At 37.9% G+C, this 20,720-nt stretch overlaps 1 protein-coding gene across 1 annotated transcript; it reads left to right on the plus strand.

The window, feature by feature from the left end:
- Nucleotides 1-6,931: 6,931 nt before the first annotated feature.
- Nucleotides 6,932-12,106, plus strand: LOC135708002 (serine protease 55-like). Its single transcript, XM_065229938.1, has 7 exons — nucleotides 6,932-7,302; nucleotides 7,357-7,448; nucleotides 7,506-7,615; nucleotides 10,573-10,987; nucleotides 11,045-11,228; nucleotides 11,288-11,856; nucleotides 11,917-12,106. The coding sequence occupies exons 1-7, from the start codon at nucleotides 7,188-7,190 to the stop codon at nucleotides 12,073-12,075; spliced, it is 1,644 nt and encodes a 547-aa protein (XP_065086010.1). The 5' UTR covers nucleotides 6,932-7,187; the 3' UTR covers nucleotides 12,076-12,106.
- The last annotated feature ends 8,614 nt before the right edge of the window (nucleotides 12,107-20,720 follow it).

The raw sequence follows: 20,720 nt of genomic DNA on the forward strand, positions 1-20,720 counted from the left end.
ATGGCCGCGGCAGGTTTTCCTGTAGGCGAAAAACAAGTGGGAACCTTTGTAATTTGATAATAGTCTCATCCATTCTTCGTAATTTGTTTTCCAAATCATTGATGACTACATGCTTTTAAATGTAATGGTTCTCCCTTGAGTTATCAATTTAAATTCGTGTTGATAGGTTATCCCATATGTCGGAAAATTGGCAGAATCGTTCCATAAGGAAAATGCGTTTAAAGATACAGTCCCAACTCGCGGCTGGATGAGGCGGTTTTTGAAGCGTCACCCGGAGCTAGCAAAGAGAACGGCCAACAATCTTGGAAAAAGGAGAGCAATAACTGAGGGTGGTGTAAGGGAATGGTTTTTCAACGTTCAAGCCTATTTGGAAGAAAATAACATTGAAGATGTCCTGTAAGATCCTACAAGGATCTTCAATATGGATGAGACTGCTTTCTTTTTGGTGCGTGGTAAGCAACGAGTTCTTGCAGGAAAGCATTCAAAAGCAGTTCAAGCCTTGTCTGCGAACTGTGACAAGGAGAACTACACGGTTCTAAACTCGGGTTCAGCTGCTGGTAATCTTGCACCTCCATTAGTTTTGTTTCCCTACAAATCCAGAATTCCTGCCAACATCGCGAAGAGTGTTCCGAAAGGATGGTCTGTAGGCCGATCTGACTCCGGTTGGATGAATTCAGACACATTATACGAGTTTATCTCGAAGGTGTTCTATCCGTGGGCTGTTGAGCTCAAAATTACATTTCCCATAATTTTATTTGTTGATGGCCATTCATCACACGCTACGTTCTAGACGGTGGATATCTGTAAGCAGAAGAACATAATATTGGTATCACTTGTTCCAAATGCCACCCACGTGATGCAACCACTCGATGTAGCTATTTTTGCTCCCTTGAAAAAAGCGTGGCAAGAAGAGTTAAAAAAGTGGCGATTTGAAAATGATGGGGCAATGATTTCCAGAGCCGATTTTGCTCCACTTTTAGAGAAAGCGATAGACTCTATGACGAGCAAAGAATCTTCATTGATCAATGGGTTTCGTAAATGTGGTTTATATCCATTCGATGCAAATGCAATCGATTATCAATCGTTTCCGAATCCTTCCGATAAACCATTATCGTCTCCGGAACAGTTTGGACCAGAAAATCTGCATGAAGACGATCTGCCACTCTCTGATGATTGATCGTCCAGTGCCAGAAAAGGAAAACATCTCAAATTTCATGCAGTGCTTAATTTCGAAGTTGGACCCACGTCAATTAGCATCATTTCGAGAAAACCGTAATAATCTTGTTCTGTGGAAGATACAAGTTTGTTTTACCTCTGGCGTAATGAGACCAAAGGCCCACCGGAATTTATGATAGTTTATACGCCATATATAACAATCGAGGGCAGCGCCAGCGATATTTCTTCATTCATCGACAACTCCGGTAATACTTCGAACAATCTAGTATTGAATACTGAAGAAGGTTGATAACAAAAATCCAATTTAGTTTAGTTTAAATATAATCTTATAACATTATATTTTATCAGCAGAGCCATCATTCGACATAGTTGTTGAAACTAATTTGGAAACCTCTAACGAAGCCTCAACTACTGATTTGGGCTGGTCAGATGTAGAAAACGGTAAATACTAAAAAAAAAAATACATAATTATATTCGTATTTTAAAATTTATATTATTTATATCTTTGAATGAAGAGCGTCAAGAACCAGCCGAAAAGGAAAACAACGCAGCTCCCCTACAGGATATCACCAACGCGCATAAACATATTGCAGAGAGCAGACAGAAACGGGCCAAGAGAGCATAAGCAGTAGCCACCAGCGAGGAATGGGCGGAAATATACATGAAAGGAGAACTGGAGAAAATTGAAAAAGAGAACGCAAAGAAACGAAGGATTGAGGAACGACAAAAGAAAAAGGTTGAGCGACAGGAAGAGGAAGAAAGAAAGTTGGAAGCAAGAAAGCAGAAGAAAGCATTACAACTTCAAAAGGCACTGGCAACAAAGGAGAAGAAGCAGAAGAAAGTTGCGGAAAAGAAGCAATGAAAGATCTGCATTTTTATGATTTTTACTCTCTTGATGTTTTAAATTAAATTTAGCTATAGGCTACCAATTTTATTTTTCATGCAAAAAACGAAAAAAATAATTTTTGATGTAAGATCATTATCTTTATTTGTTGGTTTCTGAGATGGTTGTAATTTTCTTTCACTTATCCGCCATTATAGGGCTACCATCTTAGGAACCGCTTATTCAACTGCTTGATGCCAGTGGGTTGGTGGAGCGTTTCCATTATCGGTGTATTAAAGATGTTTCTGCAGTCTTCTCTTCAGTTTGCTATTATTGATTTGACAACATTGGCCAAGCTACACCGCTCAGTTTAGTCCCGGTTAATAATGTTTTGTAGCGTTGAGTTGGAGTACCCCCAAGTTCCAAAGTATTGCGTATCTTGCACGTTTCACATGTCAAATTTCAAAGACCTTGAAGTTGTGATCGGAGGTAAACTCTAGTAAGAATATTTAACCCAAAGCACTGGTAAAGAATACAATCTTGGAAGAAATGAATCCTTTAACATGATAACTATTAGTTAGCATAACAATCAGTTATCTTTCCTTTGAAGCAATTGGAGCAACAAATAATCTAACGTTGATATTTAAACGAGTATAGATGGTTTGGGCTCGCAGGCAAACAACTTCTAAAAAAAAATACTTTATTCAAGCTTGAAACATGTTTTTTTTATCATTGATTTGGATCGATTCAGATTCATGTACGGATTTTGATTCAACCTCAACACAGTGTACGGATTTCGATTTAAAATTGTACGGATTTTGATTCAATCGTATAACGCTGTACGGATTTTGATTCAAGACATGTGTAATTTAAATACTTTTTTTCTAATAATTAAAGGTAATTTTAAGACCTGGTGTTTGCAAATAATGGTATAATAAAGATAAATGTATAGGAAAAAGATGTGATACAGAGAATATTATGATGGCATTATTTTATATTGGACGTTAACGATTCTCTCGTGCTTAGGTAAACGGATTTTGGTCCCGCACGGTACAGCTTAAAATTAAATGGCAGAAGATTTTAAGCGATCGTAAAAATTCAGATTTTTTTTCTGCGTGACATTGCTTAATTTATCTATCACTCCCACTCACTTAAAGCCTGAATTTTAACTGTCGTGTAAAATCTCCTTTCGTTGAATTTTGAGCTTTAGTTGGCGTAAACATCAAAATTAATTACAATCTTTTATACACAGCAAAACATAAATTTTGATATTACATCCAAGAGGATGCACTTCAATCATGTCAAAAATCTTATGTAATTTTTATGGCCACAACAATAAACAAATGCAGTAAAAGCAGCGTAATGTCAGTTCATGCACTGTATTAATGATAATTTTGTCCTTTTTGGCAAGTAATATTATACCATATTTTTGACACGATTTAAGTGCATCCTCTTTAATCGATGTCAATTATACAAGGTCTGGTCCAACCGGCTTATTGGTATTAGTGAAATGTGGAAATGTTTAGTGGTGTTTGTATTTCATCGCAATGTTTATCTTTTTATACGAAACAGCTGTTTTCTGTGACGACACGTCTGCCATTCGCAGTATGGAATATTGTGCTGCCGTGACATCGTCGCTTGTTCAGCAATGTTTATAACATTTTTGCTTCTAACACCAGCAAGCTGTCTCTTGTTCCAGACCTTGTATGATTGACATAGCTCTTTGATGTGATATTAAAATAATTTTTTTGCTGTATACAATATTATAGATTTATGCGATGTTGTGAGGGGGACGACTCTATCTACGATGCAGAAAATATTGCGTTTTGCTGTATCTAGCTGATCGCACGCTGAGTAGATAGAAAGAAGATTGATGACGATACTGAAGATTTCCTGCAAAAAGATGATGTGCGATGCAAGTAGATGCTACAAATGAAAGAAGATTTTTCGAAGATTGATTCGCTAGTGTGAGCTATTTTGAGCATCTAGAATTGAGATTTAGATGTGTCGCCCCCCTCGCGATGTTGCGCAACTGTGTTTGATTGAATTGATTTTCTCGTCTCTTTCAACTGATTCTTATGTCATGCCGCTTGCATGTGTCATAGCAATGGGCGATCTTGGATCGGAACACAAAAGATCGATTCTTTTGGTTCGATTAATCGATTTTTTGAATCGATCTCAAACACGACAAAAAATGATTGGATCGATCCTTTTCACTCGATTTTTGTTTCGATCCAACAAAAAAAAAAAATTCAGTGCATTTTATTTGCAATTTAATATGTACCTGGAGTCTTCAGCTCACGTTCGGGCAGTTAAAATTGTGTCTGAGCAGATCTATGGTACCGAAAGAGTATACGATGGTTGCACACATCTGTCCCCCACCAAAACCTACCTACAAAAATCTACATATGTACAAACATTCACTTCTTATGACATATTTCAGGTTCATCAGTCCTCTGCTATGTCAAAACTGGATCGCCATATGGGGCATATCGGCAGAATCACAAAATTTATTGCATCAGCCTGTTTCCCACATTCTTTCGATCTTTTTCGATGATGGGAAAAAATCCGTAGAGTATATCCCCATGTAAACCCCATTGCTCGAGACTATTTATCAAGAATGGTAAGAAGTGTTCCGTCAAAGAGGCAATTCCTCAAAACTGGTGAAACCACACAGAATCGATATCGGCTCAATGCAAAACCCATGGCTCAATTAGCTTTCTTGGTATACCTTTCGGATGAGTTTTGGGATATTTGAATTAAGTACTCTCCGTACTAACCTGCTTTTACACTCCGACCATCTAATTGTTTAGTTTCATATGTTAATCTTTCGTTTTTTAAATTACTTACCTAATCAAGAATCCTGAGCAAAAACTTCCACATGTCAAATGAAATCAAAATAGTCATTTACTATATTCTGACGTAGACCATCAGGTAAAGAGTTCAATCCGCGGTACACGGTAAAGACCGTAAAGCAAGGAGGTGGTAGCATCATGGTTTGGAGCTGTTTTTGGTATGGAGTAGGTCTCATTTTTCGTATTAATTCCATCATGACCAGATTTGAATACAAAGAAATCATGGAGAAGGTTATGCTCCCTTATGTAGAAGAGAAAATGCCTCTTATATGGCATTTTCAGCAAGACAACGATCTGAAACACACTTCTAAGTATGTAAAGGAATGGTTTCGTGCAAACAAAGTGTCGGTTATTTCATGACCCAGCCAATCTCCTGACATCAACCCTATTGAAAATGTATGGAACGAGCTTAAAAGAAAGTAATCTGGTCAAGCATTTTGAAATAAGGATCAACTATGGACCACAGTTCAGAAAGAGTGGTATATTATACAAAAGGAAACTTTTCAGTGCTTGGTTGAGTCAATGCCAAGAAGATTGAACAAGGTTTTACTTAACAAAGGAGGGCACAGCGGTTACTAAGCGTCATTAGTCTAATAGAACTTATATGACTATTTTCAAGCATTCTATATTATAGTTTTATGCAACACACCTATTTCACTGACCAGGCATATTTTATATTAAATTCTAATGCAATTACTTAATTTTTATTACACTATCAAATGCTTAACTTTAAAGTCGAATAAAATGAAGTAGAATGAACATAACCTAAAATTTCGCATTTATTTTGCCTACATATATTTTAATGACCAGCAGTGATTTATGTTCCACTCACAACATTTACTGCGTGTGTACCACACTTTTTATTTCTAAATGATATCAATCATCACCAGGGTTGCTTCCACTCACTAGCTATAAAAACTGTTTTTCGGAATTATGCAATCATTAGATGACATAAAGATGTGTTGTACTTATAAGTAACAAGAAGAGGATGTAAAGCATATGTTTGACTCATAAAACCTGGCAATTTCGCTTTCAGAGCGTCACAATCAGCGATCTTATGATTCGTGAGCGTTCACTCAGAGTGAGCGCTCACGAGTCGTAAAATCGCTGATTGTGGTGCACTGAAAACAATATTGACATATTTTATGTGTCAAACATATACTTCACGACCTCTTCTTGTAGCTTACAAGTTTTAATTATCATTATACCATCTCATGATTTCATAATTCCGAATAAAATTTTTTTATAGCAAGTGGTGGAAGTAACCCTGATCATCACACTAAAAATAGTAATAGGTGAAATGTCATAACAAGATAGCTTATGTAATGTAACATCAACTCTAGACTGAACTTGGCACCAACTTTTCTATGATCCGTTTTTTGTGCCATTTTGAAGAGTGAATCGATTCAAAATGATTGATTAATTCGGTCAATCGATTATTTTCAAAAAAATGAATCGATTCACTAAGATGGATTCTTTCCTCAAGATCGCCCAATGCTAATGTGTCGGTCTCAGGGCACTGAAATTTACATGACTTTTCGTAGTGTGTGATTATGCGCTAATCAAGCAATGGAATTAATGACCGTATAGTCAGTTAATGTCTGACATATCATAACGGGTGCCAAGGGTTCGATTCCCCATTCGGTAAAAGGTTGTAAAATGTTACATAATAAGCTTGTGCGGTCTACACACTTGGATTATTTTACAGGAGTCAGTATTTCTTACTGGATTTTTGAGATGCTGGAAAAGTCGGTAAAAATTCAATTTACAGTTATCCGTAAGGAATCATTTCAATCGACAAAATTTATTTTCTATCATTTAATGGGATTAACATAACTATGTCTGTATAAGTTCAGATTTTGTTTTTCTATTTTTTTTCATTTTTCACAGATTTTTAAACCTTTACTGAAAAGTTCCACGATTCAAATACCCTGTAATACCTTACTGACTGGATTAGTGTGTATTTCCTTACTGAAACAAAATCAAATTGATAACATATACATAGAATCAGTTGGAACGTAAAAGTCAGTTGAACCAATTGGGAAGTAAACCACAGTTTACACTAATCCCTCCGGTACCACCCACCGCTGTTTCTCGGCTTTCCTTCAACCAATTATACTGATTTTTAGTATGTGATTAGTGTCAACCATAAACTAGTTATCTACATAAAATCAGCTCAAATGGTTGAACGACAACCGAGAAATAGCGGTGGTTGGACGGTACCACCCATCGCAAGAATGGAAGGATTACTGTAGTCATATTTATTTACTCTGCTCGTTTTTGGAACATTTTGAAGATTGTCTTCAGTCGGTTCAGAAGTGTGTTGGGTGCAAATGGGGCCAAATTTGATTTGTATTCTATCATTTGCTGCTCTGGCAGTATCAGCTGATGCGGGGTTTTTCACCAACACTCCCCCGGTGGATTACCATGCGAGAAAGTCACTAAAAGGTTAGTTGATTATTTGATTCAAAACCACCGAAAGTAAGCATAAATCGGTTTCAGACTGTCATTCAAGATATTTTCGCAGATCAGATTATGATATAATGCCAATTTACAGAGGACAATTGGTTCATATTGGAGAATTCCTACACATGGTAAAGAATATATTATTGATAAACAAAACGTAACTCATTATGTCCATCTCTTTACAGGCGGCTATTGGATGGACGACCAATGGGAGAACCGAATACTTGTGTGGTGGTTCACTAATTTCAAAGAAATTTGTACTTACAGCTGCACATTGTGCATCAAATGATAATGGGTATGGCCTTCAAATAATTAACAAATACGAATTTATGGAAATTGGTATTTCAGTGTCATTATAGGTTATTTTTTTAGATGTCTTGGAAAAGGTTACTCAAATACCATTGATAAAAAACGGAGGTAGAACATAAATAGTAGGGTGGATCTAAATATCAGTTTTTCTCAACCCAACTCAATCGATTCCAAAGCTTATTTGATTGTGAACTTGTAGTGCACTGGTTCTTTGAAGTTTATGGGGATTACTATGGGAGAAGTTAAATTTTTATACTCATCATCCTAGCCTAGAGTTTGCTATCTGTACTTAGGATAAATGAAGACTTCGACATGCATTGACTGATTTCGGTTTTGGTACGATTTTGGTACATGTCATCATACTGGCCGTCCTCGAAGAAAAAGAATCCCCGAACGCATCCGGTGTTCTTGCTCCCGCCGCTCCGATGGAAGTCGAAGGTGGTGTTGATTTGTTGAGCTGAAAACTCGGCTGAAAGTGTGTTCATTCCATCTGCTGGACAGGTACCTGCTGCCAGTTTGGGATGCGGGTAAAACCTGCATTAAGGCTTCCGTTGATTTCATTCTACTTCCTCACTCCATTTAAAATATTGCTAATTATAATGAAGTTGACATTTTACAGTCGATGAAACATGTTCCAGTTTTCGAGAACAAGGTTCATGGTATCAATCACAACGCATGAACATAAATCACGTTTGCCAGAACTAGATCTTGATTTTCCGAACAGAGTTCACGATTCTATGACTTTTGTTGCCTTTGCTGGCGTTACGATTATTTTGTGGAACAATGTTCACGATTTCATGATTTTTATTCATGATGTACTTTCATAAACGAAAAATTTACTTGTTCGGAAAATCGTGACTGGAGGTTGACGAATTTCGGAACGGATTTTTTCCCGTGTAATACTATTAAAGGCAGTGAAATTCATCAAGGCGCGTTCAAACGCGTTGTGTACACACATGTATTGTGTTAAGCAACTTTTTCATTGTAACATTAAACAACGTATAATGTTTAGTGAATACGTAGTCTAATGTTTAGTTATATCTCATCAAGAGAGGAATTCGTTTTCCGAATAATTTAGATGTAGTAGATGAAAAAGAGGGGGCCTTCCTTAGCTCAGTCGGTAAAGGCGTAGCTGTAAAGCAAGACCATTCTAGAGGCGGCTGTGTTAAATTCCCAGTTCCACTCTAGGATTTTTTCGGGTTAAACAATTTCTTGACTTCTTGTACAGAACGATTGTACTTGCCACACAATTATACTAATTCAAAAAATGGTACAGGCTTAGAAACCTCTCAATAAACAACTGTGAAAGTGCATCTAGAACACTACCGTATACGTGATAATGTTTGCACCATCGAGCAATGTCAAAATTAAAAAAAAATCAAAAATTTCGTTTTCGAGTTATTTTTATTTATTCAAAGGGGGGATGTTTCTTAGAGTCTTTAACTATGTTAATCATCGATCGAGTTTCCACTTGCTGCAATTACGGCCTTCACACGCTTCCGGAATGCAGAGCAGGTTCTAATAATGTAGTCTGGCTCCATTTCTCTCCAGGTACGGGTCAATGTTTGTCTGAGGCTTGCTGTACTCGGTTGGCGTTTAGAACAGGCCTTGGCCTTCATGACGCGCCATATTGAATAATCCAGCGAGTTAAGATCGGGGCTGGATGGCGACCACATATCCTTCACCCAGAACGGAAGATGTTCATGCAACCACTTCTGAGTGCGGTTCGAGGTGTGGCACGGAGCCCCATCTTGTTGAAATACAACATTTGGCTTCGGACCGTACTTTTATTTGATCCACGGAAGAACATACTTACTTAAAATTCCGATGTAGACCTCCGTGTTGACCTTGTCGCCTTCTGGAATGAACACCGGGTCAATTTTTTGCCATCAGAAGCCCCCAATACAAACACCATAGCGCTAGCAGGATGCTTGGTCAGATACACGTTCTTGTGCTCGTCGGCCATGTCTTTTACCGTAAGAGAACTAAGACGGTAAACATGCTCTCGTCGGTGAACAGGACTACCGGATTTTTTCGCTTAAGGAAGTTCAAGACTCGTAGCTCACGGATGCGGTTGGTAATCATGTGAGTTTTTTTCTTCCGCCCTCGACTTCGCCCCGCAATCTTCCTTTACGATCTTCCGTGCCGTAAAGTCACTGATCCCGTGTTCCTTTGCCATTTTCCTTATTGAACGCACTGGATTCACCCGAATCTTCCTTTTGATAACAGCGATAGCCCTCGGAACCCGAGCTGATCTCGGACGACCTGTGGCCACCTTCGCAGATAGTTGTCCTTTCTTTTCTCGGTCTAAAACCCTTTTGACAGTCCACCGAAACACTCCCACGGCGATTCAAATGTCTTTTTGCGACATTTGCGTGTGGGACAAATTACGAATACGCTACCACTTTGTCATGGTGCAACTGTCAAACTAAGTAAATAATTTTCTTTTATACACAGCCTACTACGGTATGAGCTATAGGTTACGTGCATGCAAAGAAAACCAATGCATTGTATGCACAGGTGAAGCGGGAACCTTATTTGTACGATGGTGCAAACATTATCACGCATATGGTAAATAAGTTGCGAACGGGTGTAAGGGACGTTATAAAAAACAATATGAAGAAGATAAATAAAAAACGCAAGAAAAGTAAAGCATACACACTAGAAAAAAAAACTATTTAGCTACGTAACGAGTCATCTTTGACGTAAATCATAGAACGTAAACAAAAATAACATGTACGCAATTAAGTATTCCGAACCCAAAACATACGCAACTCCACAAAAGGTGTGTTTGATTAAATTTATTTTCTTATCTCTTTCGACTGATGCTTATGTGAAAAAGGTCGCTTGCGTGTGGCGGTCTCAGGGCACTGGCATTTACATGACTTTTTTGTAGTGTGTAACCAACCCCCACTCTTAATCATTTATTTTTTTAATTTTCAGAGTTCCACCAAATACTGTTCGTCTTGCAGATGTCGATTTGCGTTTCATTGAGAAAGGTTCGCGAGCTCAGCAAGTCAAAATTCGGTCTATTAGAATGCATCCTCAGTACCGACCATCCAAGAAATATTTTGATATTGCACTCTTCGAACTTGAAACTGAACCATGGTTCGAGAATCTGGTATGCGCTTCATGTTTCTGGTTGGAGGAGGATGTACCTCCAGAGGAGATGGTGGCAATTGGTTTTGGTGCTGAACAATATGGTGAAGGTCCCAGTCAAATCTTGCAAAAAGTTAGCTTGTCGGTAATAGATCGAAAAAATTGCGCTGGGAGACTCCCAGTTGGTATACGAGCATTGTCAAGAGGTCTAGTGGATGCGCAATTCTGTGCTGGTGGTGATAATAAGGATGCATGTGGCGTACGATATATCTATATTTATTTCCAAAAACGCCGATAATGTTTAATACATTTTCAGGGCGATTCTGGTGGTCCGATTCAAGTCGAAAGGGCAGACCTCGACGGAACGCTCGTGCCTCTTATCGTCGGCATAATCTCATTCGGGACACCCTGCTCCAATGGTTCCCTAGGAGTATATACGCGAGTCGCTTCCTATCGAGACTGGATAGAGCAAGAGATTCAACAACCTATAGACTACCTAAGTGAGGCACAGTAGGATCAGTGCATCTATTTTGTCACTACATGATACTTCTTTTCTCAGCTTGCACACGAACTTCATCTTGCCTAAGTAGAAAGCGAGTTCACACTCCAATTGATGATCTAAAGGATCATTTTCGTCCCAGTTTTCGCATCGGTTTACTTTGGGATGCTACCGAGATCAACGACTTTCAATGCGGAGCAACGTTAATTGATTATCGTTTTGCCCTTACATCAGCATTCTGTGCCCGACTGAAGCGAAATCAACCACAGTATATCATCATTGAATCCACAGAAGAGATTGTTGATATTGAAAGTGTTATCATTCATCCGGAATATATTGATGGAATGGCAAAACATGATCTTGCGCTGCTGAAATTAACAAAATTTTTAAAAAATTTCGTAGGTCTAGTACCGGCTTGCTTGTGGCGGGAAACTGGTGAATTCCAGGGAAACGTGGACTTTTCAGCATATGCCATTAAATTAGAGAACAGAGAACGTTACAGTGAAGATGATTATCAGCGACACATAATAAATGTTGCCAGCAATGGAAAATGCATTAATCCAGAAGTCGAACAGGATAACCTATTTTGCGGAAAACATTCATTGAAATTAATCCCCACGGTGTGCCACGTATGTCTTGAGCTCATTTATGGAAGTAAGCTTCTCAATTAATACATTTGTGTATTTTAGATGGATTTCGGTGGTCCAGTATCCAGTAGTTATAATGGCATTGATTATTTATATGGAGTGGTATCCAAGTTGAGTGTAGGATGCGATGGAGAATTAGTTGCAACCAAGGTGTTCCCTTATGTTTCATGGATTGAGAGTATCGTTTTGGGATCATTATAGCGATTATACAGCGGTGCTTTGTTTTGATTGAAATGAAAATATATTAAATAACCATGTGCAATTTTGGAGAAATAATTGATTTCCTTATTATTGAGAAAACTACTCACTCGAACTAAACATCATCTTCAAGGCATATCACGTCAATTGTCAGTGACAATGTAGTCAGTGACGAACATGTGTAGTTTTTGTTTTTATTGAGCATGAGCATGATTGAACACCCAAGGATGCAACTCTGTTATTTCCAAATCTGCTGTAATTGCACAGAGAACCAAAAGACGGTGCTTGGACTAGCATTCATCCTCAATGTGTAAATACTGGTGATCTAAAATTAGCTAATACCAGCACCAGCCACGTCCAAATGGTGGTCAAGAAAGGAATCGGTAGGAATATGTTGACGTAATACTCGCTATAATGAAAGCCGAGAACACCTCTGCACTTCCATGAGAAATCACTGGGATGTTTGATAAAAGTGTTGAGGTTGCAGCAAGATTCGTTTTGGTAATGATATGCTGAATTATATATAAAAAAACAGTTACGATCAAGTTTCCATTCAACTTGTTGTTACTATGTTTCGATCCCGGTGACGACCTCACCAACGACGACAACAGCTGCTCTTGAGAAGAATTTTATATCTATCTCCAATCAACACGTATTTCCTAAAATTATTACTTCTTTTACGTACCCGTTTTTTTCGCTTGGGCTTGCGTTCTAACCCACAATCTTCTGCTCAGCAAGCAAAAACGGTCGCTCTAAGGCCATCGTGCCGCTTACATCACAACAAGCTACGACCGAAAATCGTTCATTATCGGTTACAAGAAGCTATTACAATGAAATGATATCCCCGAAAACAGTTAACAATGTCTTCCAAACCGGATTTGTCTAAATATACGCATTAGATTTCCGAATCGTTCCACCGATTTCTATTATTAACATTTTTCTACAATGGAGGCCTGAATAGATCAACTCAGTAATGTAACAAGGCTTGGGTTTTAGCCCATGATCTTCAATCCAATTATCAAAACCGTTTGCTCTATAGTAACCGTGCTTTTTAAATTACCACAATCTACGACCTACTTAACAAAAAGCTCCCGAAAGCAGCCAACAATGTCTTCCAAACTGCATCAAGCATACACCCTTTCCGAAATTCATGGTTTAAACAATTCAAGTTTTTTCAACTGCGCTTTATGCTCTCGAAACCCAACGATGGCGGTTTATTCTGTTGTGGGAGAGCTTGGGATTAAACCCATGATATTTTGCTCACTAAGCAAAAACGCTCCAGGGTCATCGAGCTTCTAAAACCAACAGCACTCCACGACAAAATATGATTGAGTTTTCGCTTGGTATGTAATGAACCACGGAGATAACCTATAGTTCATATAGTTTCAGCAATAGTTAATTTTGAATAAACGAATGGTACGAAAATACGACGGCAAATACGACGGTGCCTACGACGACGACAATAGTGAATTTGGAACTTACCACCTCCACTGGATCTTCATGTCCGCTATCTTCTTTTTTTCCTTGATTTGTTTTCCGGTGATCTTGTTTTCCGTGCTGAGCACCAATGCTACCGACGCCAGGGAGGCAGCTCCCACACCTGGACCCTACCTATCGACTTATCAACTCATGAACCGGGGACCAACGGCTTTACTTCCCTGTCCAAGGAAGGCGTGATCAGAGATGTATGCCTCAGAACATCCCGGCGGCGCCGACTGGGATTGAACCCAGGCCTGCTGGGGTGAGAAGTAATCACGCTTACCACTACACCACCGGCGCCGCTGGCTCCCGGGAGGCAATCCATCATAACACAATTTCATGAACACTTAAAACACAATTACAGCCCAAAAAAAATGATGTCTTATGCAAAAACATTCATATCCGCGGAAGAAAAACACGCAGCAAAAATAATCCATGTGTAGTTTTTGTTTTTGGTAATTAAATAAATACACTAGAGTCGCTTTTTACGCGTTTTTTTACACGGTTTTTTACGTGTTTTTTTTTACGCGGATTTCGGAATTTACGCGGTTTTTTTTTACGCGGATTCCGGAATTTACGTGGTTTTTTTTACGCGGTTTTTTTACGCGGGACGTATCACCCGCGTAAAAAGCGACTCCAGTGTACTTCCATCAAAATGAATAAGCATCTACGTCCTGAACTACCTGGGTAACATAAATGTGAAGAAGACAGCTGGAGTAAATTCTTCCGAAATGTTCAGAAATCACTTTTAACTATGAAATTGATGGCTCAATAACCAAAGGTGTGAGCCACGTAAAAGATTTGAGAGTAATGCTGGGTTCCCAACGTACAAGCAATATATCTCGAATGTTGTTGACAAGGTGTCACGAACATTGGGCTTCATCTTAAGAATAGCAAAGACTTTCTCCGAACTATACTGTTTCAAATCACTGTACTGTTCCTTGGTGCTGTCCATTGTTCTGTTCTGGGGTCTGGAATCCGATCTACCAGTACAATTATGTCCAAGCCGTTCAGAGCCGTTTTCTTCGCAACGGGCGGAGGAACCTGACTTGAAGCGCAATTTTTTTGCGAGTCGTCAATCAATTCGGACGCGTGTTTCATAAGCTCCCGCCCCGGGGGCCGATTTCATAAGCCGATGAATAAAATAAATTAATATTGTTTTTGTTTTACTTCATTGACCAAGCGTAATTTTTGCTAAAGTCATGAGTGGCGAAATTTGTGCCTTGGACGCCTCTGACGATTCGATAAAAAAAAATAGCCGACAAGGCGCTAAAATGGAGGAAGCCAAATAAATCCAGAAATAGTACACACTCAGAAATAACTAATTTTACACGCATCGGAGGCGAAGCAGCCTAAGGCTGAAAGTCTCCTAAATAAAGCTAAATTAATTAATTAATTTTACACGTTACGGAATATAAAGGATATAAAGGATGAGACGTAAACAAACATGTCATGTAATATCGGAGACTGAAAAGTTCGGTGCTCGACGAAAAGTACGTTTGATTTAGCTATATTTCACGTCTGTCATGACTCAAATTTATGTCAAAATTGACGCTCGTATATGTCACTCTCAGAGCACCTAAATTTACATGAATTTTTCTAAGTGTGTACCAACAACAACGATAGAAACAACAACAACAGTAATTACTCACACAATCATCGGCATCATAACAACAGCAATAACTCCAACAATAATGGCAAGAGCCGCCGAAGCATCGTTTTTCACAGCCGACGATCAACTACAGACCTACAATACGATTCCAACGAGGTGAAATCTTAAACCCGTGTCAAGCGAACGGATGCACGTTTGCTGCATCGACTATCCACCTACCAATACAGTTCCAGAGAGGTGAGACTCTCAATCCATATCCAACTGATGGTGACTTACCACGGCCTACGCCTGGCTCGCAGCCCAACTAGATGCCTACTGGATGCTTTTCATGTGAGGCGTGCTATGTTCAACATACGTGTTTTCGTCCAACTTTACGCACTTTTCAGAGGCAGACCATGACGATCCGGATGCGACTGGTAATGAATCCATAGTTTTAAATATTTTTTCTACGAAACTGACACGCTCCATAGAGGAAGAAAATAACGAAGATCACGACACTTTCCAGAACTAAACAAATTCGGAGCATGGATCAGGGGTAAATAATTTTGATAATAGTTTTATGAATGACAGGTTACGATCAACTTCTTCACCTAATCTTCAGACCACTACAGAAATTTTGGTATATTGCCAAAATGTTAACCGCTTGAGAAGCGCCGGCAAAATGAATGAAATTAACAAAAATTTATTAAGTTCTACTTACTCTGTCACAATGGGATGATAGTATTATATAACGTTCATAGAGACGACCGCAATTTTCAATGGTCTGGTAAAAAAAATGGGAGGAGGAGTATTAATAGCAAAATTCAGAAATCATTATGGCTACTAAATTTAAAGAATTCGAACATGGATGGGTAAAAGCGCAAGTAGCAGACGAAACACATGTCTTTGCTTCGGTATACTTTCCTCCAAACAATGCTCATAAGGACACGTATGATAAGTTTTTTTTTGGGAAAGCGGAAGAAATTTTGTCTAGTTTAGCCCCTGAAGTAAAAGTACGTATATATGGGGACTTTAACCAACGCAATGTTGACTTTATTTCTGATATAGACAATGAAAACATCTTACTTCCAGTTGTTGGGGAAAATGAAACACTCCATTTCATTTTTGCCAAAATTGAAAATTTAGGACTTATTCAAATAAACCATGTGAAAAATCCACAAAATTGTTATTTAGACCTTTTATTAACAAATACTTATGAAGATTTCTGTGTGGCTGAATCGTTAAGTCCCATATGGAGAAACAAAATATTTCACATAGCAATAAAATATTCTTTATTCGTTCACATAAATATTAGGTAATAATATAAGCAATATTAAGAACTGCAGGAAATGTTGAATGTGCAGTTGACGTATTCTACAATGTGTTGCTTGAAATAATACTTGAAAAAGTGCCAACTAAAAAAAGAAGACGTCAGAGTCATGCAAAACATCCGGTTTGGTACAACAGGAAACTGAAAAATTTTAAAAATCGGAAGCAAAAAGCGCACAAATTTTATAAAAAATATAATAATGAAGAAACTTTGGCATAATTTTTAGACATTTGCGATGAGTGAAATTTGGCCGTGAATATGGAATTTATTATTTGTATAATTTAAAAACTGAACTTGAAATAAAATCTTGTCCTAGGAACTTCTTCAATTTTGTGAAAACCAAATTAAAATCTGATAATTTTCCCTCAAAGATGTGTTTGGACGAAAGGGTAGGTGAGAACTCGGATGATATATGCAATTTGTTTGCAAATTTCTTCCAAGAAATCTTTACTACATTTTCAGAAGTGGACCGTGACCGTGAATATTTTGAATCTTATCCAGAATTTTCAAGTGACATCAGCGTAATTCAAATCAAGGTTCATGATATCTTAAAAGGTTTTAACAATTTAGATGCATCTAAAGGTCCGGCCAGTTTTTATGAAAACTGTGTTCCGCCAGTTTTTATGAAAACTTTAGCAACTGAACTTACTGCTCCATTATTTTGGATTTTCAATATGTCACTGGAATCCGGAAACTTCCCTAAAATATGGAAAAACTCGTTTTTAGTGCCTATCTTTAATTTATCTTGGTATAGCTATTATCTCTTGCATCCCGAAACTTTTCGAGGCGATTGTAAATGAAAAACTCTTTCTTCAAATTAAAAACAGAATAACTACTATGCAACATGGCTTCTTTAAAGGCCGTTCAACAACTACGAATTTGATCGAATTAATTAATTATTCCTTGAATGCAATGGAAAACGGAAACCATGTAGAAGTGTTGTACACAGATTTCAGCAAAGCGTTTGATCGAATTGACATACCCATGCTTCTTTTTAAACTTCGAAAAAAATGGGAATTCATTACGCACTCCTCAAGTGGCTTGAAAAATATTTAACTGACCGCCATCAAATAGTAAAATACAAAGGAAAACATCAAATCCCGTTGATGTCACTTCAGAAGTTCCTCAAGGCTCCCATTTAGGTTCGCTTTTATTTATTCTTTTCGTCAATGACATATATTTCATTATTCAGAAATTGAATGTTTTAATCTATGCTGACGACATTAAACTTTTTTTGGAAATAAAATATGCCAAAGACATCATCACATTCAAAGAGAAAATACAGGTATTCCATACTTGGAATAAAAGCCTGCTACAATTAAATATAAAAAAATGTAACTCAATTACCATTAGTAGAAAACGAATCCTACCCGATATAACTATCACTTTAGGAAACCAGATCGTAGAAAAGTGTGATAGAACCAGGGATCTAGGTGTTATTTCGGACTCAAAACTTGCTTTCACAGATCATTATAACACAAGTATTAACAGAGCTAACAACATGCTTGGTTTCATAAAACGTTTCTGTTATAACTTTCACGATCCGTATACGATAAAAAAAGCACATTGCTTATGTAAGGTCGATATTAGAATATTGCAGCATAGTTTGGTCTCCTTTTTCAATCACACACGAAGAAAGAATGGAGTCCGTTCAAAAACAGTTTCTATTGTATGCACTCCGCAAGTTAAGTTGGACTGTATTTCCTCTGCCATCTTACACAGCTCGGTGTATGCTCATAAATATCCAAACATTAAAAGAGCGTCGTGAATTTGCTATGATTTCATTCGTAAACGATATCGTATCACATCGCATTGATTCAATAGAACTATTGTCATCCTTAAATTTATGTACACCATCTAGGCATCTACGAAATAGAAAAATATTTGCTACAAATCGTCATCGTACGAATTATGCCAAATTTGGACCCTTGAACCAAATGATGGACACATATAATAAGCAATGCGATAACATTTACTTTACAATGACAAAAACCAAATTAAAGCAATATCTTAATTCTTCGCATAACGTCAATACATATTATAAAAACATATAAACAAACTTATATTAAATAGCACTTAAGACAACAATTAAAAAGCGGTCTACACTGATTGACGACAAATAAATAAATAAATGAATGAAGAGACCCGTTTCATCTGCCCAGATATGAAAGTCGTTGCCCTTTTGATCGATTTGGAGCCAATTTGAACTCGCTGAGGCACTTTGAGGACTTTTCTCATCACGGACACTTTACAGGGCAGAATAGATTACTCTGCAATCTTGGAGCAGATAAATGTAATCGTCCTACCTAGAGGGCTGCAAAACAATGTGCTGATATTGTCATTTCACCATACCAACTACAGCATGATCGGCGGTTTACAGCAAGTGACAGTGGTCCACAATGGCAATTTAGCCGGAATAGTATTCTGGGCTGTAAAATTCATTTTTTAGCTCTAAATCCTTTGTTTAAAATTTCTCGTGAATGTCGTCTTCAAGAAACTTTCAAAAATTTGATAAAATACACATTGTTTTACGCAATACAGCGAATCTCTAAATATTGATATTAATGATTTATGTCATTCTTATAGCTTACTCTTACATACAGCTCTGATATTGTTGAGTTCAGTCTATACTTTGCTAATTACGAGTTCACGAACTTTGCGGTTGACCTCTTCGATTAAGTTTTGCACAACCTTATTGTATTGCTCAATTAAATAATTTGCAATGTACGCCGTTTTGGATTTCTGTTTTTCGTATTATTTATCAACTTATTTTTAACCCTTCTTGAGAATTTCTCTTGATGATTGTTCAATATTTTTTAAATTGCCGAAACATAATGAATTTGACGGGATCTAGTTTTTGGCTAGTACTGCAAAGTTGTTGGTTTCATACAATTTTAACGTAACTTTACCGCAATAACAAGGCGCGAGATCAGGTCAGTAAAGCTTAGGGCATTAGTGGTTTCTAACACATATATTCAAACACTCACATACGTAAATATTCTGCATGATGATGCCAGCTGTCACAAATTTAATTGCTCTTCTGTTCATCAGTGCAAATTACATTTTTTCTTTGGTTTGTTTTCCGTCGATCTTGTTTTCCGTACTGAGCACCAATGCTATCGACGCCAGGGAGGTAGCTCCCATACCTGAACCCTACCTATCGACTCGACTCATCAACTCATGAACCGAGGACCAACGGCTTTACTTCTTTTCAAAAGGAAGGCGTGATCAGAGATGTTATGCCTCAGAACATCCCTGCGGCGCCGACTGGGATTGAACCCCGGCCTGCTGGTGAGAGATAATCACATTTACCACTACACCACCGCACAGTGGTTCCAGTTGGCCAAAACCTCAAAATTGTTGCAAATAGGCATAACACAGTTGAAATAGATGTTTTTTAGCTGTACGAAGAAAACTTGACATGCAAGACGTCACCGGTGCACCGGTGCCATTTGCAAATCAGCTGCCCGACCAAATAGTTTTCTTAAAAATTTCGACAGATTTTTTTTTGCTTAAGTCGTCCTGAACTATTCTCTTCCAGTTGCAATATACAATTCTTGACCAGGAAGCTGTTTAAAATCAGCCTTCTCAAAGAAAGATTGGAATTTAAAGAAATGGATACTGGCTCTCTTGTTTGGTAGCCATCTTGCAAACGTCCAAAACCAAAAATGGCAAGAAATTTCATAAACACACACCTGCAAAGGGCTCAAATTTCAACATCAATCCGAGTAGGAAAATAAACCAGCAATAGACCCTCATACGGTAGGAGAAAATACACTTTCGACAACTTAACAGCAGCAGTGACAAAGTCACACATTTCAGTGTCATTTGTTTATAAACAGTTGCTACCGCTATGCGAGCTGTATTAGTTCGGTGCTTCGCGAAAGCTCAGAGTAAACAAAACATCGTACATGAGCGTTCCTAACGTAGGAAACATCAAGTCATGTTAGAAGTAGACACCGCCTTTCCATGAGAGAAGTCTGTACACACTAATCCAGGCCTCCATCGTTCGGTAAATTTTGAACTACAGAACTTTTCGGTAAAAGTTTAAAAATCAGTGAAAAATCCAATTATTAGAAAATTTATTCTGAACTTGTACAGAATTTGTTCGGTTTATCCCATTTATTGATGAAAAATAAAATTTATAAATTTGCTTGATTTCTCACGTGCAACGGTCATTTGAAAATTTTACCGACTTGTTCTGCTGTTCAAAAACCCGGTAAATTTCTACCGACTTCGGTGATCTGA

Source organism: Ochlerotatus camptorhynchus, unplaced genomic scaffold, assembly GCF_037179485.1.
Source record: "Ochlerotatus camptorhynchus isolate MF236.1 unplaced genomic scaffold, CSIRO-AGI_Acam_v1.1 ptg000324l, whole genome shotgun sequence".
Classification (NCBI taxonomy): Eukaryota; Metazoa; Arthropoda; class Insecta; order Diptera; family Culicidae; genus Ochlerotatus; species Ochlerotatus camptorhynchus.

Coding starts and splice junctions, on each gene's coding strand:
- LOC135708002 (XM_065229938.1), top strand. CDS start 7,188: ATGGGGCCAAATTTGATTTGTATTCTATCATTTGCTGCTCTGGCAGTA. Junction 7,303..7,356: donor TGCGAGAAAGTCACTAAAAG/GTTAGTTGATTA, acceptor AATCGGTTTCAG/ACTGTCATTCAAGATATTTT. Junction 7,616..10,572: donor TGTGCATCAAATGATAATGG/GTATGGCCTTCA, acceptor TTTAATTTTCAG/AGTTCCACCAAATACTGTTC.